This window comes from Plecotus auritus (genome assembly GCF_963455305.1).
Source record: "Plecotus auritus genome assembly, chromosome: 3".
NCBI classification, from domain to species: Eukaryota; Metazoa; Chordata; class Mammalia; order Chiroptera; family Vespertilionidae; genus Plecotus; species Plecotus auritus.
Genome location: NC_137772.1, coordinates 143332647 through 143356545, shown reverse-complemented (window position 1 = coordinate 143356545; position 23899 = coordinate 143332647). Strand labels below are relative to the sequence as shown.

Below are 23899 nucleotides of genomic sequence, written 5' to 3'. Positions count from 1 at the left end.
CATTTCATTTTCATCACAACCCTATCAAATAGGTCCTATTGTCAAACTCATTTTACAGATTAGGAAACTGAGGAACAACAGATTAATTACTTGTTTAATACTACCCTCAGGTAAGAAGTGGGGGGAAATAAAGATAACAAGGAAATAAAGAAAATAAGGATAATATGGATAAATAAGAATTGAATCAAGTCATTGATCAACTCTCTATTAAGTCTAATATAATGATCAACATATTTCATTGTTTTCTCTTTGAAAACAGGATAGGAAATCTGAGTCCAATATATGAACCTATTGAGAAAACAGGCTTAACTTAGTTGACATTCTTGGCATGACATCTCACAAAATTCATGATTTACAGGAAACATTTGCAATGCACAAATTCAGTGATTTTCTTTACTATATGAAATAAGATGTCATTTTTCTCACAAGCCACCAGTATTTAATAAAAAAAATAAAACATTTCTCTCATGTAACCAAAGCATGACTATATATATATATATATATATATACACTGAGTGGCCAGATTATTATGGTCTCTGAATGCATAATAATCTGGCCACTCGGTATATAATAAAAGGCTAATATGCAGGAGTTCGACCAGCAGGCAGGCCGGCCAACCGCCCATGTCCCCTCCCCCTGGCCAGGCTGGCCGGACCCCACTCATGCACAAATTCATGCACCGGGCCTCGAATACATACACACACACACACACACACACACACACACACACACACACACACAGTATTTTTAGCTGACAGAGTGAGAAAATGGGAGAAGCAGGAAGTTCATTCAGACTTTCCACACACGCCTCTTTCATGAAACAGGTCATAACACCCTTATGCGAGAAGTGCCCTCCCTATACCTGGAGGAAATGAGCACCGTTATCTCTGAAGACAGAGGAACAGGAAGAATCCAACATCACGACTTTCTAAGTTTCCACCAGTTTACTACATTACCTGTTCACTCTTTATCTAACCTAGCATAAAAATATGCAGGTTTAACCATTTTATTTTTTGCTCTTCATTTCCTTAGAAAGGCTCCAAGTCATGAAAAACTTATAATAAATGTATGCTCTTTTCCTGTTATTTTGTGTCAGTTTAATTTTCAGACCTACCCAGATGGTTGAGGAATTCTTTTTCTCCCTTACACTGTACATAAAATTGAAAGGGAATGTTAAATGACCATTTGATTGTCTTTCTTTAAAATGTGTGTGTGTGTACATACATACACACACTAAAGTTTAAGCAAATTAAAATTAATAAAGCAGGCAAATAGGAAGTCCTGGGCCACAAGCTCACTCTGGTTATTTGCCAATGGTTTCTGAAGTAACATTTTGGGGACCACAGTGCTGCAGTCTGTGGAAGAGAAAATCACACAATCTTTGAGCCATAAAGAATGCATCTTTCTTAGGTCACTAAGAAAATTTGAATCACTGTGTTAATAAATGAAGCATGAAAAGTAGTTCTATCAAATAGCTGTCACTAAACACAAACCATTAACTTTTATTGTAATAGTTTTCAAATTGGGGTCCTTCAGAAAATATTCTATACATAACTGCAATAGTAAAAAATATAATTTAAGATACTCTGAAAATTAAAATTTTATGTATATGTATATATACATATCTATAAAAAAAATTCACTATTATATGCTCTATTAATGGCAGCTTAGTTTTCTAGAAAGTATTGATATATGCCAGTCATGGAGGATGAGGAAAACCCTGGACGTTCCATAACTGCAGGGTAGCTCTAGTACATAATTCCCATTCACAGAGAAAAGGGAAGGGAATGTGCAAAGAATGTGTATTGGAGACTACTGAGGGTTAAGTAAACTAAGCTCATGGTTCAGATTCCGGAAATTGATTATAATCAAAATGCAAATATTTAACATGTAGTATTTGCCAAATGAAATGCTGAGAAAATATTTAATCTCATTGGAAATTCTAGTGCTTACTTCTCAGTGTTACCTGTACTAGCAAACACCTAAAGTTCCCTTATTGATTTGTACTTTGTAGAGAAATATTTCATAACAAAAAAGCATAAGTATATTTATTAAAGGAAAATTCCCCAGCCCGAGTATTTAGTTTAATGATTGCTGTAGTTAAATCAATGATTAGCATTTGTTTTCCTTTTGGCAGCTAAGTCCACAATTGGTTTTGGTTCTTAGTGAAATATATTCCCTAGTGATGGTGATTTTCAGCTTGTATCTGCCTGCAGCCACCTGCTCTTCCCTCTCTAAATGTATTCTGAGCTATGTTGGCATATTTGAATGGCACTAGAAATATGTATGAATTTGAATTATACAGTAGGATAGCTGAAGGCACCAGATAAGCTTCTTTATCCCCGATTTTCTGAACATACTTTGTAATAAACTGTAATAAAATGTGACGTCCAATTGGAAACTTATCTAAAATAATTAGCTCTTCACATTAGTCATAAATAAATTACCTAAAGGGAAACAATAAATTAATAACTTGTAGAAACAAGAATGTTGCGAGGACCTGTCATATAATTTTGTTAAGGAAAAGGAGATACTTGAAAACATCATCTATAAGAGAAAAACACTAGTTATCTATATCAAAAGTATCTATGTCCATTTACTTCCCAACATTTTAAACTCTTTAATATGCTCTGAATTTCACTGCCTCCACCTCAAGGACTGGACTTTATGGTTTATTCCTTCTTAATCTCTTTTTATCTTCTCCCTTTCCCTCTGGTCCTTCCTACTACCCTGTCACATATCCTGAATATGAGTTGACCACATATTCCACTCAGTTATCTTTCTTTCACAAACACAAATAGCAACCCACAGTTACTTTCTCTAGTTCATCACTTTACAGAAGCCACAACCCACCATAATAAAATGACTTCCACCCTTCCCCACCCCCAACCAACACAAATCTTCTTGTTTATCAGAACTCTCCTAACTGTCAAACCCAACAGCCATTTTTGCCAATGATCTGACTTGACCTCTTTGTTACATTATGCATTGTGACCTTTCTCTTCCATTTTTGCAACAATCCATTGCTTGACTTCTTGACTGCACTCTCCATGGTTCTTCCTTTACCTTTCTAGCTCCTCCTTCTCAGTTCCTGCATGGGTCTCAGTTCCTCTGCACATTCTACAGATGTAGGTGTCATGCAGGAATGGCCACAGATCCTTTGCAGCCGAACTGGGGCTGTTTGATGAAAAAGCCTGAGATGAACTACTATATGGAGAGAGACCCAGCCATCTGTTGTCCCATCTTAACTGAGTCCTCAGCCAACCCACTGCTCACGAGAGAGCCAGGTGAAACCAGAAGAACCGCCCCAGTTTATCGACAAAATTTTGACAAATAATACATTTTTGTTTTCAGCTACTAATTATTAGGATGTTTTATTATGCAGTGATAATTGATATAATTGGCATCCCCCCGGTTTCCATGACTCATTTCTTGTTTCACTATACACATTTTATGAGGGACTGTAATATCGCCCACACATTTATCACCCAAGTGTATGATAATAGTTCCCAAATCCAATTATTTTGCCCTTAAATTCCAGACCCATGTTCCCAACTTCCTTTTTTTGCACATTTACTTGATATTTACATTTGTATAGCCCAAGGCACTTCAAATTTGACCAATCAAAACTAATTCATCATCCAATCCTATCATCTCCCAAACTATTCCATCTCCTGATTTCCCATCTTACTGAATGCAATCATTATTCCCTTGCCCCCTTTTCAAGTTTGAAAACTGGACGTCTTCCTCAATTCTTTTCTCTCTCTCTCATCCCCAGTAATATTATTCTTCCTTCCAAATGTCGCAAATGTGTGCCCTCATTTCTATGACTACTACTACAATTCAGACAACTCTATTTTACAATAGATGACTGTAGTAAGCTATTACAAATTATATTATAAACTCTTGCCCACTTCACATTTGTGCATCATAATATTGCCCGACTTCCCTTTTAAACTGCAATCTAATTGTGTATCTCCCTTGATTAAAAGTTTTAATAGCTTCCAAGTCCTTTATTTTTAATCTCTTTACCTCTCTTCCTCTCCGTTTCACCCTTTCTCCTCTCTCTCTCATCCAAACCTCCCCCATTCAGCCTCTCTCTCCTGCCTGCTCCTAGGATTTCTTCTATGATCTGTTTTCCCCAACTCACAATCAAGCACATTCATCTAGCGATTCCTAACTTCTTGCTGATATCTGACAGGTCTAACATGAGGGCAACCTGACTTTCACATATACCACCCTATGGATTACTAGACAGAATTGAACTATATCTGCCATATTTTTGTTTTCACTCTGGGCGTTTCTACAATTTGTTCCCTTTGTCTACAAAACCCTTCTAGCTCCTTCTCCATTGGATTAACTCTTACTCTACTTCAAATATTGCTTCCTCTAGGAAAATTCCCTTACCTTCTCTGAATACCCTACCCTCCACCACCTCAGACTGAAATGAGTTTGCATTCTTAATGCTTCTACAGAACCCAGTGACTTTAAGTAATAACATCTCTACCTTTCATTTTTTGATAGTTTTTCAGTCAGGTCCTGGCCTGAATCTTTCATCTTTGAAGTCTAAGTGTCTAACATAGATGTTATAAATGTTTCTTTTAATTTTTGGAGTAGGGGTGGGGTGGTAGAAGGGATGTGGGATTATAATTGGGGTAGGAGACAAGTGAAGGGAATTTCTCAGTCAACTAGAGCCTGGTGGTTACAACTCTCCCACCACCTGTTTTTGTAAATACAGTTTTCTTGGAATTCAGTCATGCACATTTAATTATCTATTGTCTACAGGTGTTTTCACACTACATTGACAGAGTTGAGTAGCTGAGAGGGTAAGATTATGTCCCCTCAAAACTGAAATAAATTTAGTATGTGGCCTTTTACACACACAAAAATTGCCAACTCCTGACCTAGATGCTTTCCCTGCACCAAAAATCTAGATTTTTATTTATTTAAATATGAAAACGTTCTTTGAACTCCAGCATATACACAATGATTCTGTATCTGACTCTCTAAGGGATAAAAAAAGGTATTAAACAGAAAAAATTTGCAATCCCATAGAAGTGATGGCCCTGTTTAGAAGTAATTTCAACCAAAGGTTATGACTAAAGGATCACTTAAAGGGATAGTTACTAAATGCTCCATGAACATTGGGTGGGTTTAATATAGGGTTAGTCAGCTTGAAAGCCCTCACTGGGAAACCAGTGTGTTTTGTCTTTAAAGCCCTTTTCCAGGTGCAGTATGTTCCACATTAATCAGCCCCATATGGATATCAGGAGGTATCAAAGTAGGTTGCATGAAAGGCTGCTTTCACAGGTGCAGCATGTCTAAACAACAGATGTTTGGAGGTGGAATATTTGGAAACATTCAAATGAAACCTTGCATTTTTTCACTCTTCACCCTGATGTTCTTCCCTCCACAAATTAACCTTGCCATTTTTTCTGTTCCTTATGATGACACACTATATTCCAGTTACTCAGACCCAAAATTATTATTATCAGTGACTCTTTTTTCCCCATCCTGACACTTTCTACTGCCCTTATCAACTCAATTCTGAATTCCCATAAATTCTGTCTCCCTAGTGACCCCTAATAATAACCACTATCTAAAATTTCTTGTTTCAAACAGCATTTGAAACAATAAATTGTTTCATTTATTGTTTGTTTATTGTCTGCCTGTTTACCACTGCACTATAAATTCAGTGAGAGTAGACTATCTCATTATTTTATTACACAATTAGAAAAAAGTCCTTACTGTATATCTCATTATTATTTCCCATTGTTTTATTCCCACTACCTAAAATAACATATGGCACATATTAGAAAGTAAATATTTATTGTTGAATACATAAATTTTATTATGATACTTTAAAATGCCTGCCTTGCATTTTAATTATTTATGTATGTCTGTGTATCCACTAATCAGCAAATTCTTTCAAAGTACAATCTATATCTGATTCATCTTTACTCTCTCATAATGCCCGCCCAGGTGTGGGGTTCATTTAATATTTCTGTAGTTTTAAAAGTCATCAAATAACCATCATTTTATGTCACAAGAAGCCAGATATATACAAGTAGATGGCAAATATGACAGAGTGGGATAGTTCATGAATGTTTTGCTTTTAGGTGCTAAGATAGATAAAAAAGCAATACAAACGTCTACCCAGACTTCATAAAGCATTACATAGTACAAACTGCCATTTTACTTAATCCTCTAAACTGTGATTACAGCAAAAAAAAGTAGAACCACTGAAAGTAATCAGCATTTAAAACAAAGTAACTTGGTCTAAGTTTCATGCCTATTTTAGTAGTCCTAGGAGTAAATTCTTTGACTTTCAATACTAGAGTAGACAAGCAGGCAGTCAAGAAACCAAAGTTAATAAATACATCATGGTCCCATTGCTGCCAAGTGCCTAACTGCCTGCACTAGTAAAAAGATGGAATCTCAAGGGCTCACTATAGCTTTATACAGTAAGGGCTTTTTCTAATTGTGTAAAGCTCTTTTCTTCATATGAGATTACAGTTATTATATGTCTAACTGGTGGAAACAGACATGGTTTTAATAGCATCTCTCGAACTTCCAGGCAAATGTAAGGTCTTATGTGCAGAGCTGAAAACAGGTATCCTCAGACTCTACTATGAAAGACTGTGGTCTCCCCAAATTAATACCCTGCTACTAGATCATAAGTACCCTCAGTTATCCATACTTCAGGGAATTCCAGGAGGGTTGAAGAAAGTCAGAGTAAAGGAGGAGCACTAGAGTAACCAAAGGCATCTGAGGTGCCTATCAAGGTCCTAATCATTGGTTGAGAAAACAAGCATACACTGTGCAGTACACCAATAAGCCTCAGACACAAAACTCCTATCATTTGCTGAAGTTAGACCACTGTATGCATTAATGGAATTCAAATCCAAGAGATCAACAAAATAGTAGAATAACTCAATTCTATGAACTGATAATCTGACAGATTTAACATGATTATTAGAATGAATAGCAATTAACTACAGTTGACTTTAAGTCTAATACGGCTTGTCATAAACACAGCTTTAACATTTTCCTATATACTTCTTCAACTGTAAAACGTTGTTTTCTACTAACATAACCAAGATTATGGATTGTTGCCAAACTGATCATATTTCTGCCTGCTTCCTGATTCCTCTTTTTTGATTATCCTATCTGAGTCAGTCTCAGCTTTGGGTGATTCAGCCCCCTCCTACATACTTTTATACATCTTATTGTGTTCCCTTCTCTTGTCCAAGCCTGTCACCTAACTGTGGGAGTTTAATAAATGCTAATTGTGATGATGCTCCTTTTGTTTTCCTTTACCTCCATTTATTTCTCTGTTATATACTTCTACTTCAAAAACATTTATTGAGCACTGCCTCTACAGAGAAACAGCCCTCACCAACCCCAAGATACTATGCTTTCATTTTCTTAACTGTGTGATAAAGATTGTGCTTTTTTCTACCCTGTCAAAGGTAGTCTCCCATGAAAGAGTGAATTAAAAATAAGTTCATTCATGAGATATTGAACTATAATGCTGTTTTCTCAATTAGGAGTTTAATCTCTTAGGAACGGAGGTGTGTCTTTGCATGTCTGGTACAATACCAAATCCAGAGTTTACCAGTTCTAAAAAAATGTAATAATAATAAAAAAAACTACCCTAAAGAATTTTATAAAAAGATAACTACTCATAACATTCATATATTTGTATTACTAAATTTAAAATTATGGTTAGCAGATAGCAAATACTCAATAATTCTTAGATACTTTAGATAAAAAAATAATTTATAAACTAATCACATGTGATTGTAAGTAGAAATAAACACATTTGACTTTTACCATAATGCTACCTTTCATGGTGGAGGCTGTGTGACAATGCATCATCATGTCTTAGGTAAAAAGAAATCACACTAAAATAAATTTCTTCTTATAATTCTATTTTCTAAAGTAATCTTGAAAAGGTAAACAAGGGGGACAAGAGAATTAAACTCTAATTTGCAGAGGGTACTTTAGAATTATAGAAGCTTAGACAATAAAGGGACCTTAAATATTCAATCTCTCATTTTATTAAAGGTAAGGTTAAAATAGTTAAATTATGTATCCCTTCTTTTTATCAAAACTTCACAAAGACAATAAGGAAATACCCCTTAACTATTTTATGCACTGCAAAATCATTAATGGTCTTACAATTTGGCTCAAAAAAGTGTGAAGATTAAACCTAAAAGATGTCAGAATTCATATTTTCATCAGGATTCAGAGATAGTTTTATAAAATATTTATAGATTCATTTCTAATTTTATTCACTAATTTATAATCGACTTCTCTATATCCAAGGAGGAAAAGAGATCAGTGGTGATACAGAAGTTTTAGAGTGTCAAGATTGACATTTCAAAACCCAAAATATCACACTACATTTAAGTATTAAATAGCATTTTTAATATATTTTTATTGATTTCAGAGAGGAAGGAATAGGGAGAGAGAGATAGAAATATCAATGATGAGAGAGAATCATCTTGCAGGCTCCCTACTGAGGACTGAGCCCACAACCCAGGCATGTGCCCTTGACCAGAATTGCACTTGGGACCCTTCATTTTGCAGGCTGATGCTCTGTCTACTGAGCCAAACTGACTAGGGCTTAATAGCATTTTTAATCCAACAGGGCTGAACAAGAACTATTTATTGAGCTTTTATTATGTCCTAGTATTGCATTGTCTTTAATATAAAGTCAGATTTCTTGATGGTTTAGGATTAAGTCTATTTTAGAGACGACAAAATTTAGTCCAAAATAGGCCACACACCACAATGGTTAAAAAGCATGAATGTAAATCCTGCCTCTGCCACTTACTTGTTGCACTCCTCTGTGTCTTTATTGCCTCAAATGTAGAATAGAGAAAATAATAGCTCCTTCTTCACAGCATTATTTTAAGTATTATGTAAATTATTTAAAGCAGTGCTTGGCACAGAGGTGGATTTACCCTGAAACTAATGAAATTTAAGCATAAGGGCTGCCTTATTTGCATAGCGGCCTTCCAAGACCCCGGAATGACCTTAGCAATATTTTTATTCGTAATTGTGTATTATTTACTTAAAGAGCACGTCCTCTAATTTTCAAACTTGGATTTACTTTTGCATGTTGTTGTTGTATTAGAAAGATTAAGTACTTGCCACAGGGCATACAATTAGTAATGGCATATGAGATATGACCTAAGGTCTATGTAAATAAAGAGCTGGAATTCTTAATCAAGATATTTTTCTTCCTAACATTTTCCCTTTGTCTCATAACTGTGATTATCTTATACAAAGAGCATAACTTCTCATTTCACGTGAGAAAGTAAATGTTTCACAATTATATTTCCCTCTTATCTAAAAAAAAAGAGAAAATGCTCACATTCAGCAGTGGTGTATAGAGTAGCCATCCACCATCGTCTACCAAACCTCACTCACACATACTCAGTTGTGTTCAAGGAGATGAAGTTGAATACGAGTATCCCTAGTGAAGAATGTGTTACCTTGTTTTGTTTGCTACCAAAAGCCAAGCAATATTTCTAAAATACCTTTTACAGCATTTTTGTCAGATATAGCCCTTCACCATTTGACGGAAAGGAGGTGTTGAGCCTAGGATCAGCGATATAAAGAGGTGACCCTAATGAACAAAATAAACTGATGAACAATATAGATCCAGAGACACAGAAGCTTTGAACAGACTGTGGAATATCAGAAGGAAGACTGGATGTGGATGGGTGGGTGGGGAGAGATCAACCAAAGAACTTATATGCATATTAGGGGCCCAGTACACAAATTCGGGCAGCTTGAAAGGAACTGTGGGCCGTGAGGCTGGGGTGGGCACCGGGGCAGGTCTCGGCCCATCCTCTGCACCCCTGCCTGGCCCCTCCCACTGTGGCTCTTGGTCCCCTGTCTACTTGCAGCCCTGCTCCCGCTGCCGCTCCCACGCGCTGATGGTGCTGGCCCCACTTGCACCTGCTGACGGCGCGGAGCAATTTGGGCCAGCATCAGCAGCAGGTGGGAGTGGTGGCTGCCAGCCCCAATCGGCCCTCAGGAGCAGGGGGAGTTGGAGAAGCCCTGAGGGGTGATCAGGCCTGGGAGGGGTGGGTGGTGGATGGAGGGGGTCAATGGGAAAAAAAAGGGGGGGAGGGGGAAACATCCGCAATACTTTCAACAAGAAGGACAAATTAAAAAATAACATTATGAAGACAAACCAAGATGGCGGCATAGGTACGCACCTAAACTGCTGCCCCACACAACAATTTCAAAACTACAACTAAAAGATAGAACAGACACCATCCAGAACCATAGGAAAGCTGGCTGAGTGGAAAATCTACAACTAGAAGGAAAGGGGAAATCTCACGGAGAAGGAGAGGCAAAGAGCTGAGGTACGGAGACAAGCGCACGAAGAGAGGAAGGGAGGCGGAGTGCCTGGCTGGCTTTCTCTGGCGGGAGGGGGAAAGAAGCCCCCGACTGCACTGAACCCCAGTTCTGACTGCACTGAACCTCAGTTCCGGGCGAAACCCTGTGGACCCAGGCTCATACAGGGGGAGTTTGGCACAGGTAGAGAGAAAGGCACTCGGAGACTCAGGGGAGCCGTGGCGGCAGGGGTCTGGAGGCGTGAGTGTGCACAAAGACTGACTGGGAGATTACCACAGGCTATCCCTAGAGGAAGGGAGTCAGAGGCTTCTGACTGCACTGAACCGCAGTTCCGGGCGAGCCCCTGGGGACCCACGCTCTTACGGGAGAAATCTGGACTGTAAGGCGGAAACTCGGGAACCGCGGAAGGCAGAGGTCTGGAGACTCGCACGCAAGGGCAGGGCTGATGGGAAGCCAAGACTGTCTTCCCCGCCCTGAGACTCCACCCCTTCCAAGCTGAGCACAGAGGCTTTTGCAATCTGGCAAGTCTAATCCTATAAGGCTGTCTCCAGCACCGAAAATCTCCCAGTGTAGACACAGCTGATCCTCACAGCCAACTGGCCTGAAGGTCAATTCCTCCCAGTGATACCAACAACAATCAAGACTTAACTACAACAAGGCTGTACACACAGTCCACAAAGGGGTGCACCAAGAGTGTCCACCTCAGGTTAACTGGGGAGGCCAACCCACTGGGCCATATAGGAAACCTAGCACACAAAGCTACTCTACCAACTCAGCAAAGCAGTGAAAAATGGGGAGACGAAGAAACAGATCACAAACGAAAGAAATGGAGGAAAACAAACGACTGGATATAGAATTCAAAACCACGGTTATAAGGCTCTTCAAGAATATCCTAGAAAAGGCCGATAAATATAATGAGACCCTCGAAGATATGAAAAAGGACCAACTAGAAATTAAACATACACTGACTAAAATAAAAAATATTAAACAGAGACCCAACAGCAGACTAGAGGAACGCAAGAATCAAGTCAAAGATTTGAAATACAAAGAAGCAAAAAACACTCAACCGGAAAAGCAAAAAAAAAGAAAAAAAAAGAAAAAAAGTTGAAGATAGTGTAAGAAGCCTCTGGGACAACTTCAAGCATACCAATATCAGAATTATGGGGGTGCCAGAAGAAGAGAGAGAGCAAGATACTGAAAACCTATTGGAAGAAATAATGACAGAAAACTTCCCCGACCTGGTGAAAGAAATAGACTTACAAGTCCAGGAAGCACACAGAACCCCAAACAAAAGGAATCCAAAGAGGACTACACCAAGACACATCATAATTAAAATGCCAAGAGCAAAAGACAAAGAGAGAATATTAAAAGCAGCAAGAGAAAAACAGTTAATTACCTACAAGGGAGCACCCATACGATTGTCAGCTGATTTCTCAACAGAAACTATGCAGGCCAGACGGGAGTGGCAAGAAATATTCAAAGTGATGAACAGCAAGAACCTACAACCAAGACTACTCTACCCAGCAAAGCTATCATTCAGAATGGAAGGTCAGATAAAGAGCTTCACAGATAAGAAAAAGTTAAATGAGTTCATCACCACCAAACCAGTACTATATGAAATGCTGAAAGGTATTCTTTAAGAAGAGGGAGAAGAAAAAAGTAAAGATAAAAATTATGAACAACAAATACATATCTATCAACAAGTGAACCTAAAAATCAAGTGAATTAAAAATCTGAGGAACAGAATAAACTGGTGAATATAATAGAATCAGGGGCATAGAAAGGGAGTGGATTGATCATTCTCAGGGGGAAAGGGGTATGGGGAGGTGCAAGAAGAGACTGGACAAAAATCATACACCTATGGATGAGGACAGTGTGGGGGGAGGTAAGGGCAAAGGGTGGGGTGGGAACCGGGTGGAGGGGAGCTATGGGGGGAAAAAGGAGAAACAATTATAATAATCTGAACAATAAAAATTTATTAAATTAAAAAAAATAAAAAATAACATTATGTAAAAAAATTAAATAGTTACATATTTTGAACTACTATTCATTCAAATGCAAAAAAAGGTGTCAACCTTGAATTTCTAAATTCATTCTTTAAGTTACCCATGCATCAAACATACTGCTCTATTCCTGTGATCCAAGTTCTGTACAGTGATCAGATGTATTTAGAGAGTATATATTAAATCCATTTATTCAAACCAAGAGGGCTTTATAGTCTGCAGATATAAGCCTTTCAGGATAATTTTCTTTGTCAGCATATTTAATTCTCATTGATTATCCTTATCCTTAAAATATCTTGCCAGTGCTAAGCATCTTCCCAAGGCTCTATTCAATTCACATAAAATAATAACTTTACCCTTGGGTGACTATTCACATTAGCAATTGCTTTACATTATAATCAACAACTATGCAGACTTCCTCTAAAAAGTAGTATTACAACAGGCTCCACAGGAATGGAATCAAAATATATTTTAAATAATTGATTCTTAAGAAACCAATAGTATATGTGTTGTGTATATTTATTTAGCCAAAAAGATGTCTTTAAAAACTCCTAAGCAAACATACATTAAAAAATATTAGAACACAGATGTATGCTGAACTTTTGCCTCCCACATGTACCTGGTGCATATTATTGCCTCACTTTAGAAAACTAATGTGCTAGAGACAAAGAGATTGCTCTTCCAGAACTGGAATCCACATGCACCTGAAAGAGGTAAACTCATGCCCCCACTTCAACTTTCTTCCACCTTCGGAACTAAAATAAAAAGAGAGCCACATTTTGTGAATTACTTGAAGCTACTATCAAATTTCCTTGTAAATAAAATTGTTAACCAGCTACAGACTTTTTAAAACTTCTTTTTTAAAAAAAAATCCATCTAAGAACTTTATACCTTAATGTTTCATGAATTAGTACAGGGCATTATAACACATCTTATGTAGTGATTTTAAGTCGGCTTATAGTTGTTTGAGTAACAATTCAAGATTTAACCTAGAGCTCAATTTCACCACTGCTACCGTTCTCAGGATATTTTTGCCAGGAATAGAGCATTCCATTCATTGTTCTGAATGGGCTGTCTGCTGCCAACTAGTAACTACTTAAGTTACCAGGTATTCTTAAGGGAAAATTTTTTCAGGAACTCCTGGGAACTAAGAAGATGTTCATACTCAAATATCTGGCATTTCTCAATCCAGTTTTGGGACCATTTTAAATATTCATTGAAGGTCAAACAAAACATTACATAATAACTCCCCATTCTGCAGAATTCACGAATTACCATACTTCTAATTACAGAGCAAATATCTATCCTGCCAGCAGAACTTAATTCTTCTAACCACAAAACTTAATTCTTCCTTCTGATGAAGCATTTATGGCATGATGCACTTATAGGAGCAATATGAAGCACCTAGTTTTAGAAAGCTTGGCAGATATGTTCTAATTAATTCAAAAGGAAATTTAAATGCAGATTTTATGTATCAACTATAAACAAGAGAGCTGTATTTTATTTCTAATATATTTATTACAAGAACATTTTTGGAGACTTTTAATTTCAAGTTGATATTATGACAATATTTCTTATCACCTGCGATAGACATATATCCATAGGTATAGGGAAAGCCAAAGGAAAGTCAAGAGTGGACTAAATAGTGCTTAACAATAATTATAAGGCCATGTTAACCAGATTAGATCCTATCATAATCACTGTTAATTTTCTTTTACAAATCACCTAAATAAACTATTCTATTTTAAATTTCAAATGAACATATGGGATGCTGTTTTCCTATGACAATTTTCTGCTTCTAGAAAAGTTTAGTAAAAGGTCCAAGCAATTCTCTGACCTCAAATTTTATTAATGAAAACCCCAAGGAATCACAACTCACAACCAAGTACCCCTAAAAGCTTTATAGTGGCATTCTACTTTTCTGAACTTTTAAAAAAGTTTCCGGTTGCTATTTTTTAGCAATAGTTTTTAAAACAATCATTATTTTGACAATCAAATCTAATATGAACATGATCAGGACCACAAATGGAACCTACGTGAATATTTGAAAAGGCTAGCAATCTAAATCCCGTTACTGAATGTCCAGATGAATGCCAAGTCAAGTTAGGCTTCACTATTTGCTTCTTTGGCTTTTATATGAGAAACAATGTCTATCTAGTGACTTTTAGAAAACACTTTCAGAATCTTAAATAGTTTATTGAAAATAAAATATCTAGAATCTCCAACATTTTTATTTTTCATGTTGAATAAGAAGTTGCATAAGGTCTTCATGGATCTTTAGGATTCAGTCATAGAACATTCTATTATTCTGGAACCAAAATAAACGACCCATCTTCTGAGAGTAAAAAGCTCTTCTGAAAATTACTCTCTCTATTAAATACTAATAAGTTAGGGAAATGTAAAGATTAATTCTGATTGTAAACAAATTTTAGATTGGTTCCATTTCTTTTATTTATATGAAACTTAGAACTGAAAAGCATGAAGAGTTTGCTTGCCCAAAGACAATCATTTTGTGACCATATATTTTATTCTCAAATTTCCTGAATACTGTTTCCTAAGTTTTTAATTAAATATATATTTTTTTTAAATTTAGAAGATGATCTGGTAGGGTAGGATTAAGTTGGTGTCCAAATCCGATTATTTATTTCCCTGGGTTTTGCCTTATATCAAATATCAACCAGAATTTTTGTTTTTTTATTAATCCTCACCCAGGGATATTTTCTCCATCAATTTTTAGAGAGACTGGAAGAGAGGAAGGGGAGCGGGGGGAGAAAGAGAGAAACAGGTGGAAAAATAAAACAGAAGAAAACAAAAATATATCATCAACAGCAATACTAAACACTGAAAAAATAAATATAAATTAATTATAATTATAAATTAAATATAAATTAATTTCAATCCACTATATGGCTTATTTACTGCTTAGTTTGAAATACCCTTATTTTTACAGACTCGACTATCAATGTGGTTTAAATTTGTCTTAAGGGTTAGAAAAATACAAACCTGTAAACAGAAGCTCTCAATTATAAGAGGAAAGTATCATCACCACCTTCGCGAAAACACATTCATAATAAAGCATCACCTTTTGGAGCACCATTCCATTTACTCAGAGAAACCTGAAATACTATGAAACTCCTCATTTTTTATTGTTCTTTCCACTTTTTCATAATTTTGCATACAACATGTTATATTAAAAAATGTTTCTGTACTCACCTCCTTGAACGAAAATTAGTTTTATGGGCAGAGTAGATGGAGCAGTAGCAAAACGGAGGGAATGAAAGTGGACATGTACTCCCCTGAGGGAAACCCACAGGGGTGTGTGCAAAGCCTTATTGCACTGTTATTTGGCATACCAATGACAGAATTCTTAAATTTATAATAAAAAACAAAAGACAAACACACGCATGCGCACAACAATCCTGAACTACCTGGGAAGTATTCAAAAAGATCAGTATGGCAGAAATATAACTTGTCTTATAAAACCATCAACTTTCCCAAATTAATTTCTATATATTTTGATAGCATTTTTAAAAAACATACTCATAAATAATACTACTGAATAATCATTTAAAAAGTAGTAAGGATTTTATTTTGAAAAGCGGAGTATTTTAGAATATTTTGCATGTACTAAGATTCAAACCTATTTTTGATAACCATCACTAACATATATTTTTTAATAATACCCAAACACATTTATTTATTTTAACATAGTTTTACCAGTTACCAGATATACCATATTTGTGTCTATTGTAAGTTATTAGCAAATAAAACTGGTTCAGAAAATTTTATAGTATAAATTATTGCTGTTTTAGTTTCTTAAGCAAACTTAGTCAACTAAATCATGAATAGTTAAATTTGGAATGAGTTAAAAACAGAATGTTTCAAATAGACATTCATATACAAATTAAACTATGGAGATTTACTTTAAAGTTGTATCACTCCCATATTGTTATGCAGACACTTTAAAATAATTGTATCATTTCCTACCATCTAATTGTATGCTTTTAAATTTACAAGTAAATTACAAGTACAAACAGGCATGACTGAGAGAAGAGCTGTGGAAAAGCCTTTATGCCAAAATAAATATATTAAAAAGTACAGCCCATGTATAAAATTACCTTCACATTTTTGGCATAGAGATGTAACATTGGAGGTGTTAATAAAACATTGAATAGGACTGAAACACACATATTGACTCAAAAAATGTGTGTGTGTATGTATGTGTGTGTGCGAGAGAGAACGAGAGAGAGAGAGAGAGAGAGAGAGAGAGAGAGAGAGAGAGAGAGAGAGACTAAGATAAAGAGAAATTATTTACACTATGGACATTGCAGGCTTGAACGTGCAAAGGGAATCAAATCAAAGTAAAATATTAATAATAAGGATTAAGGAGGACAGCTGTTTGAATTCTCCTGAAACCACCTAAAGTTCTCAAACATTTTCTAAATAACCAGTTCATGAAAAGTTTCTCTACAGAGTATTTTCACTTCAGGAACTTTTCACGTTTCAAGTCTGCCCTACTTTAAGGAGAGCCAAAGCATTGTTTCAGGATTGTATCAGCAGCTGTGTTTTTCGTTCTAATTAGTGGTTAATTAATTTTACTTATGTATTCATAAACATTTAACTCTTCCTATAACACACTAAATTTTTGTCTAAAACAAAATGAAACTTGCTAGCCTACTACTCTCAAATATGTAAGGCAACACAAAGGGAAATTTTGGTGATATTGTGGTACAATGACTGGCCAATGGGGGAAAAATGAGATTAAAAAAAAAAATCATTATTTTCAGCGATCCTTGCCCTGGCCACTGCAGTCATTGGTTCTGAAGCAATATCCTCACCAGGTAAGTACAAATACAAGACCTCACTCCCTAGGGCTCTGTCCCCGAAGAACAATTTTCACAAGAACCCAACTGCAACAAATCACATACTTTCACACAAACTCCAGAGCACACATCCGCTGGACTTTACCTATTTTTATGCCGAGTCTTGAGCAAGTTTCTTCCAAAGGGAGCCATGGTCGCCAGGCAATTGAACAGCAAGAACTTATCTCAAAGTTATCTGAGGATGGGAGGTAGGAGTGCCTGGGTTTCCCTGATGAAGGGAGGAGGACTGGAAGCTTCCTGCTCACCTCCTTAGATGTCCCTGGCTTTCAGCTCATTAGCAGCAGGCTAAGAGAGCTGCTGGAAGTTGTGCAACTGCTGTTTAACTTTGAACTGCGGGATTGTTGTGGCTGCTGCACCTTTGGAGACCTGCCCAGCTTCAGCCTCAAAGAAAGCATTTGGAAGCAGGAAAAGAAAAAAAAAAAAAAAAAAAAAAAGGAGAGGAAGGGAGGGGGACTCTATTGTGTTCTGTACTTATTTGCAGACTTGCTAAACTTTAAGAACTGCCAACCGCACGGGCAGGTTCATACCCATGGAATGAGAACTTCACTTGGTTTGGAAACCCCCCTCCCTCCTTCCACACCCAGCCACACAAGGTGAACTGAGCATACATAAAAGGATTAAAAGTAAATACCCCCACCTCCCAGCAGCTCCAGTCGGTGAAAATCATCTGATCTGGCAAGTTGGAGTGAGGGCCCAGAACTCTGCCTGCGGATTCCACACGAAAATCCCCTGCCCGGGGTGTCAGTGCTGGGAAGCATGCGGAGGAGGAGCGCAGCTGGAGACGGAGTGCGGGTGGTCACAGACTCCCCGGGGATCTCAGGCCCCCAGTTCACAGTTCTCGGAGCTGCCCCGACGCCACTCCTCCACGCTCTTCAGTTCATCTTCCCAAAGGTGAAGGACCAAAGGGCCCCTGATCTCAGCACTGGCCTGGGAACCAGTCGGGGTTTGGAGTCCGACATCCCAGGGGTTTACTCCAGCCCTCCTCACCTTGGGCATTTACTGGGCCTTTGGGGGCCTGGGAGTTGGAAGGAAGAGCCAAATGTTTGTTCCCGCCCCTCACTCAACTAGTAAAGTGACAGGACGCGCCTGAAGGACTTCAGGGAACTCGAAGTGTGCAGTGGAGGTCGAGGGATGGGCAGGCATTACCGGGTCCCAAGCTAGCTCGAACCCAGGACCTGGGCAGCCAGCGCTGCGCCCCCTGAGCTCTCCTTCGCAGAGATGAGGGCCTGCTGAGTTTTCCCAGGATATTTTTTCTAGGATTTCCTCTCCCTAATCCCCTCCCTCCTGCCCCTCCTCCCTCTCCTGGCACAAAGCATCTAATCATTGGCTTCCTCAGCAAAGGGAGACAGGGAAAGAAGTCAAAGGACTGTAGGTTCACTGGAAATCACACTTTAGGCTACTGGGTCTCTGGACCCTGGCAGAGAGCATGATGGTTCACACTTTCTTTGGGACTCTAGCCTCATCCCCACCAACATCAAACAACAAAAAAAGTGACCAAAAATGACTATCCTTTTATATGAACGGGTTTATTAAGGATTCTACAGATCTCAAAATTTTCCTCCAGTATTTACCATATCTACCATCATAATTCTTCTCTAGTCTTCTATATTGCATAGTTCTATACCTATATATACATATATGTAATTTATATATTATTTAAAATGTGTTATTTATTTATAATGTACTTGTATATAAGTCATAAGTCATATATATATATATATATATATATATATATATATCCATCTTGGGTATACATCAGTTTCAGTTCTTGATTTTCTTTTACAAGCACATGACAAAAAAATTTGATTTAAACTATTGTGGATGATCACCCAGTTATTCTAAGTTGTTATAAACACAATCACCTAAAGCTATACTGTTTATTTATTAATATAGTGCCTGCTGTCAATTTGCAAAGAATTTTGTATTTACAAATACCTGTTTCCTGTAGTTTCGGTGCTCCACCCTTATTAAGATTATTTGTACAGATAGTTTTCATATAAAACGTTTTTCAATAAAGGAATTTTAATGGAACAAGAGGAAACATTACATCTTTATTAGTATAATCTTATGTTGAGTTTCAAGTTAGCTCAAATGAGTCTCATTTATGATGTTGTTATTACTCATATAAAATATTCTATTAATACTGTTCATGACAAGCTCTTTGATGTGTAAGAATTAAAACACAGGGTTAATGTCCCTCAGACATTAAAAGCTAAAAGGACTCAGAACATGGGCACTCACATCTAAATAGGAAAATAAGCAAATAACAATTTTAAAAGAAAAGAACAAAACCGTGTTTTTAAAAAAATCAACTTTACTAGTAACCAGATATTGTAGGTAACTGGAAAAGAGATTTCATTTTGCATCTATCAAATTGCCTGATTTTTAAAATGATAATGCTCAAGTCTGTCAGTATGATGGTCAGAGTATACTATCTACATGAGTAGCACAGATTGATAATATCCCTGATAGAAATGAATCTGGCCATGTACATCAATAACCTTCAAAATATTTAAACTCTTTTATCCAAGTTGATTCTCATAAGGAAATAATCAGAGTTTCATATAAAGGCCTATATTTATTGATATTCATTTGAGAACTAAATAAAATATTGCGTATAAGTGTTGACAAATAGTATTAGACAAAGTGCTAATTTTTTTAAAACAGGGGTTATAGGCCAACTCTGACTGCATGTCTTTGCAGTGATATCTTGGAGCATTGCATAGTTCCTCCCAAAGATGTTGCACTTCTTTGGAAGAAGGCATTTTTTTAAACTTGCTTTTACTATTAGTTAGTCCCATACTCTGAGAAATTAGATGTTAAATTGAAAAACAAAAGAGTGAGTTGCAAATTATTTTTTATTTAGGTGTGATACAAATGATTTTTGTCTAGTAGAAATATAACTCAAAAGGTTATGGTTTTATTGCCCTGTAGAACATCACCAATTGATCAGAGCCTGCCGGCCGGGGGGAGGGACCAAAAGGTTGGCTGTTCCCACTTGTTCGCCAGCCTTGTCCCCCAATGCCAGTCACCCTCTGTGTGTGGGGCAACGGGGGGGGGGAGGGGAAGGGGTGGCGGGGAGGGTGGCGGGGAGGGTGTGGGAGGGGGCCTTGGCTTGGCACCGCCCGCATCTGCTGCAACCCACCCCCGGTTTCCTGTTGGACATCAAGCGATCAGGGCCTGCGTTGAGCATCTGCCCCCTGGTGGTCAGTGTGCATCATAGTGACTGGTCGTTCCACCATTTGGTTGATTTGCATATTACCCTTTTATTATATAGGATAGCACTCTTTTCTATCCTCTTTTGGACAGCTTTATACTTCTGCTGCATCCCTCATTAATAAATATAGCCAATCTCTGATACTTGCCTACTATACATTTGTATGAGATTCATACATTTCAGATTTTTAAAACTTATACTTTAAAAAATTCAGACTGTATTGTTCTTTTCTGAATCAACAAGAAATCTTCATAGAAGAAAGATCCCATACAATCTCCACCTTTCTTAAAAGATAAAATGTATAAAATAAGTTTTGATGGTAGAACACAAAGTGTCCTTTTACTCATCTATGAGTATGAAGCTCAACCAAATATATAGAAAATGTGTATTTTTATATATATTTAAATTAATATGAAAAATCAACATGGAAATGGTACATTACACTTGATATGAAAAAAAAAGTGAATGAGTACTTTTCACAACCAAATGAAAAGTACTTAATCTGTGCTTGAGTTTATCTCAAAAGCCAAACAAGGTTAAAACATGTATTCTGATAGAAAACCCTTTTTGCTTCTGGGGAGGAGGTCTCTGCTTTATTCAGAACATAAAAAAAAAAATGTATAACATTTTACAGAATGGGAACCATAACATTACACAATGAAGTACAGCTGTAAAATCTGAAACAACTCAAGCAATGCTTTTATTTAGAATCTAAATTTTAGATCATCAAAAATAAAGTTATAGCTGCAAATTTTCTTTTGCCTTCGATATCAATTCCCTCTAAAATAATTTTGGACTACTTTGCAGTTTCCAAGGGAAACTAAAATTTGTTAGGCTGAAACAGCCTAACCTATGTACATTTTCATAAACGTTTCACTGGGAACATAGCTGCTCTTTTCCCACCATCACAGATGATGTGTACAGTGGCTAAGGTCAGATGTTGGAGGCTGTTCAAGCACCAAGGAAGTACTCCTTAACAGAAGTAACCACGGTATGTAATAATTCAAATAACTGGGCCCTCTGCTAGAGCCCCCCCCGGGGTGGGCATCACATCTCCCACTCTTTCCCCAGTTCCCTACTGGGAACCTAGAGTGCAAAGCCGGGCAGAGAGGCTGTTCTTCCAGAACCACGGGGAACTTCAGTAAGTCGCCATGGGGCTCTTGGTGCTGTAGTGTGCCCCCAGGCAGCGACACAGGCGGACTCTGGGATTCCCGGACTCTGGGAGGGCGTCTGAAAAAGATCCAAGTGCTCCAGGAAAGCCTTCAAATTCTCCGCAGAAAAGGACATCTTTCCAAGGATTTTTGGAACACTCACCCGCAACTGTTGTGCCCCATAAATGTAAGAGGTGGAGGCCACAGGTCACCTGGAGGGTAACTGTCAGGTAAAAGTTTCAGGGAGAGGACCTTGTTTATTTCATTAGCTCTTCTGACGTCAAAGATGGCACACACCGCATGCCCCTCCTTGTTAGGGGTCACGGGAACAGGTGGGGACGATCTGCTATGCACAGGTGTCTTCTTTTCTAGGTGCAGGATGTGATGGTGGACATGTCCTGCTGTGTCCTGCCGCAGGCGCCTGGGCTGAGCTAACAAATTACTAAGACTTTTGGCAGAGTGATGCCTGGACCGCCACAGAGACTGCAAGGCTTCTGGCTCAGCTTCCTACCTTTTGGGGGAGCCTGGTTCACCTGTGATGGGCTGACTCTCCATGGACGAAGGGGTAGACGGATTCAACAAAGGTGGGCTGGGAGAGAGCTCACCTTGTTTCTTATTAGTGTTTGTGGCACTTCCCTTAATAGGAAGGAAAAATGTGGACGTCACCTTTATATATACTGACCTTGTTCATATGGATACGGCAAAGCCAGTGGAAGAGAATAATCAAAGGTTATCATTAATCCACCCACCATCTCCTTACAAAGGTGAGCATTCTTTTCTGCTGCAGTACAGTGCATATTCATGTTGGTTTGTGGCAGCCTGCTGACACGAGGCCTCTCATCGGCTGAAAAGATGCACTGGTAGCAAAACACTTCAGTTTGGATTCCAATACAGGTAAGGTGTTGGTTTGGCACGGAAGTTTCTCTAACTCTTTCCCCCTGTTGATATAATAACAATCGTCCTCCAGCTTCCTCAGGACTTCAGGGATGTCTACAGCCCTTGTTCCTTCTTCCGTCTCCCCCTGTGTGTGCAGCTCTAGTTCTTCCTTCACGTCAGTCTTTTCTGCAATGTCACTTTCTTCATGCACTGCTTCATCCTTTTCTTCACTACTGTCCCAGAGGAAGTGCTTATGGAGTTCTCATCACTTTTATCTTTTTCTTCTATGGGGAGGCTTTTAACGACAGAATTGACATCAGGTAACCAGCAGTGCGTCTTCTTTCTTTTTGTGGTTATGCGAGCTGCAGCTTTTCTTGGCAGTCTATGCGATAATCTTCGATTTTCATCGGTGTTACGGAGGACATCATCTTCAGCTGCCCACCCATCCCAGCTTCTGTTCCAACTATTAAAATGGTCCAGACATTCTGGGATCTTTCTGCCTTTTATTGTCTTTCCCAACAATAACATAAAAACCTGGGTCGGTAGGTCAGGGCGTGGCAAGGGAGCCCAGGTGGCGCTGCTCTGTGCGGGATGAGAGATGCAAGGCCCCATCCCCTATAGTACAGGAGTTAAGAGCATTCATTTTGAAGCTACATAGACTGGATGCATGTCATAGCTCTGCCACTTCCTAGTGGAGATCTTGAATAAAATCCTTACCCTGTCTGAGTTTTCTGATCTGCAAAATGAAGAAACTAATAAAAATGCATTCTCATTTTCCATCAAAAGTAAGTTAAAGGGGATTTTTTTCTTTTAAAAAATAGTGTCTTGTACAGATGTTTTTTCTTATTACTAGAAATTTATTCTTCACATATTAATGATGAAACTGGCTTAGTGGTACAATTATCAAACGTGTCTGTACTGGTAAGAGCCAGTTTTCCCCAGGGCCTGCATGAAAAGAACAGCAGATCTGAGGTTCTAGATCTTTGATTACACACAGTTGCTTTATTCTGAGCTATTCTATTACCACTTATATGGTAATTTGTGAGGAAATAACATACTACACAGCTTGTTATAATAATCAGTTTATCTGATTTACTCCAAAGTCCATGCTTAATTAAGGAAAATAATAGCAAGATACAGAATCTGTTTTATCTGGACAATAGAGAACTCACAAATAATTAACAGTAGTCAGAAAAGCGGGATCAAAACTTAAATGAGAATTTTTGGACCATCAAGATTTAGCAAAAGGGCACCATGCAGAACGGAGCTGTTCGTAGAAGAAGGTAGAAAACCACAAGAAAGTTAGTGGAGTATAAAAAGTTAGACTGAATACCAGAGTTGCTATTATTATTACTATTCCAATGAAAAGCTACCTTCTGAAGTTTTTTC

General features: G+C 37.8%; 1 protein-coding gene and 1 pseudogene across 2 annotated transcripts in view; both read right to left on the bottom strand.

The window, feature by feature from the left end:
* RASSF9 (Ras association domain family member 9) overlaps positions 1-17527 on the bottom strand; it is a 34149-nt gene extending 16622 nt beyond the window's left edge. Inside the window, exon 1 of the mRNA XM_080660094.1 lies at positions 17352-17527. Within this exon, the coding sequence (XP_080516220.1) occupies positions 17352-17398 (47 nt within the window). The 5' untranslated portion in view covers positions 17399-17527. The remainder of the gene's footprint in view (positions 1-17351) is intronic.
* A 4094-nt stretch (positions 17528-21621) lies between these two features.
* Positions 21622-23122, bottom strand: LOC308244195 (MSL complex subunit 3-like; annotated as a pseudogene). The gene has a single exon. The product of its transcript is annotated as an MSL complex subunit 3-like (transcript).
* Positions 23123-23899: the final 777 nt, after the last annotated feature.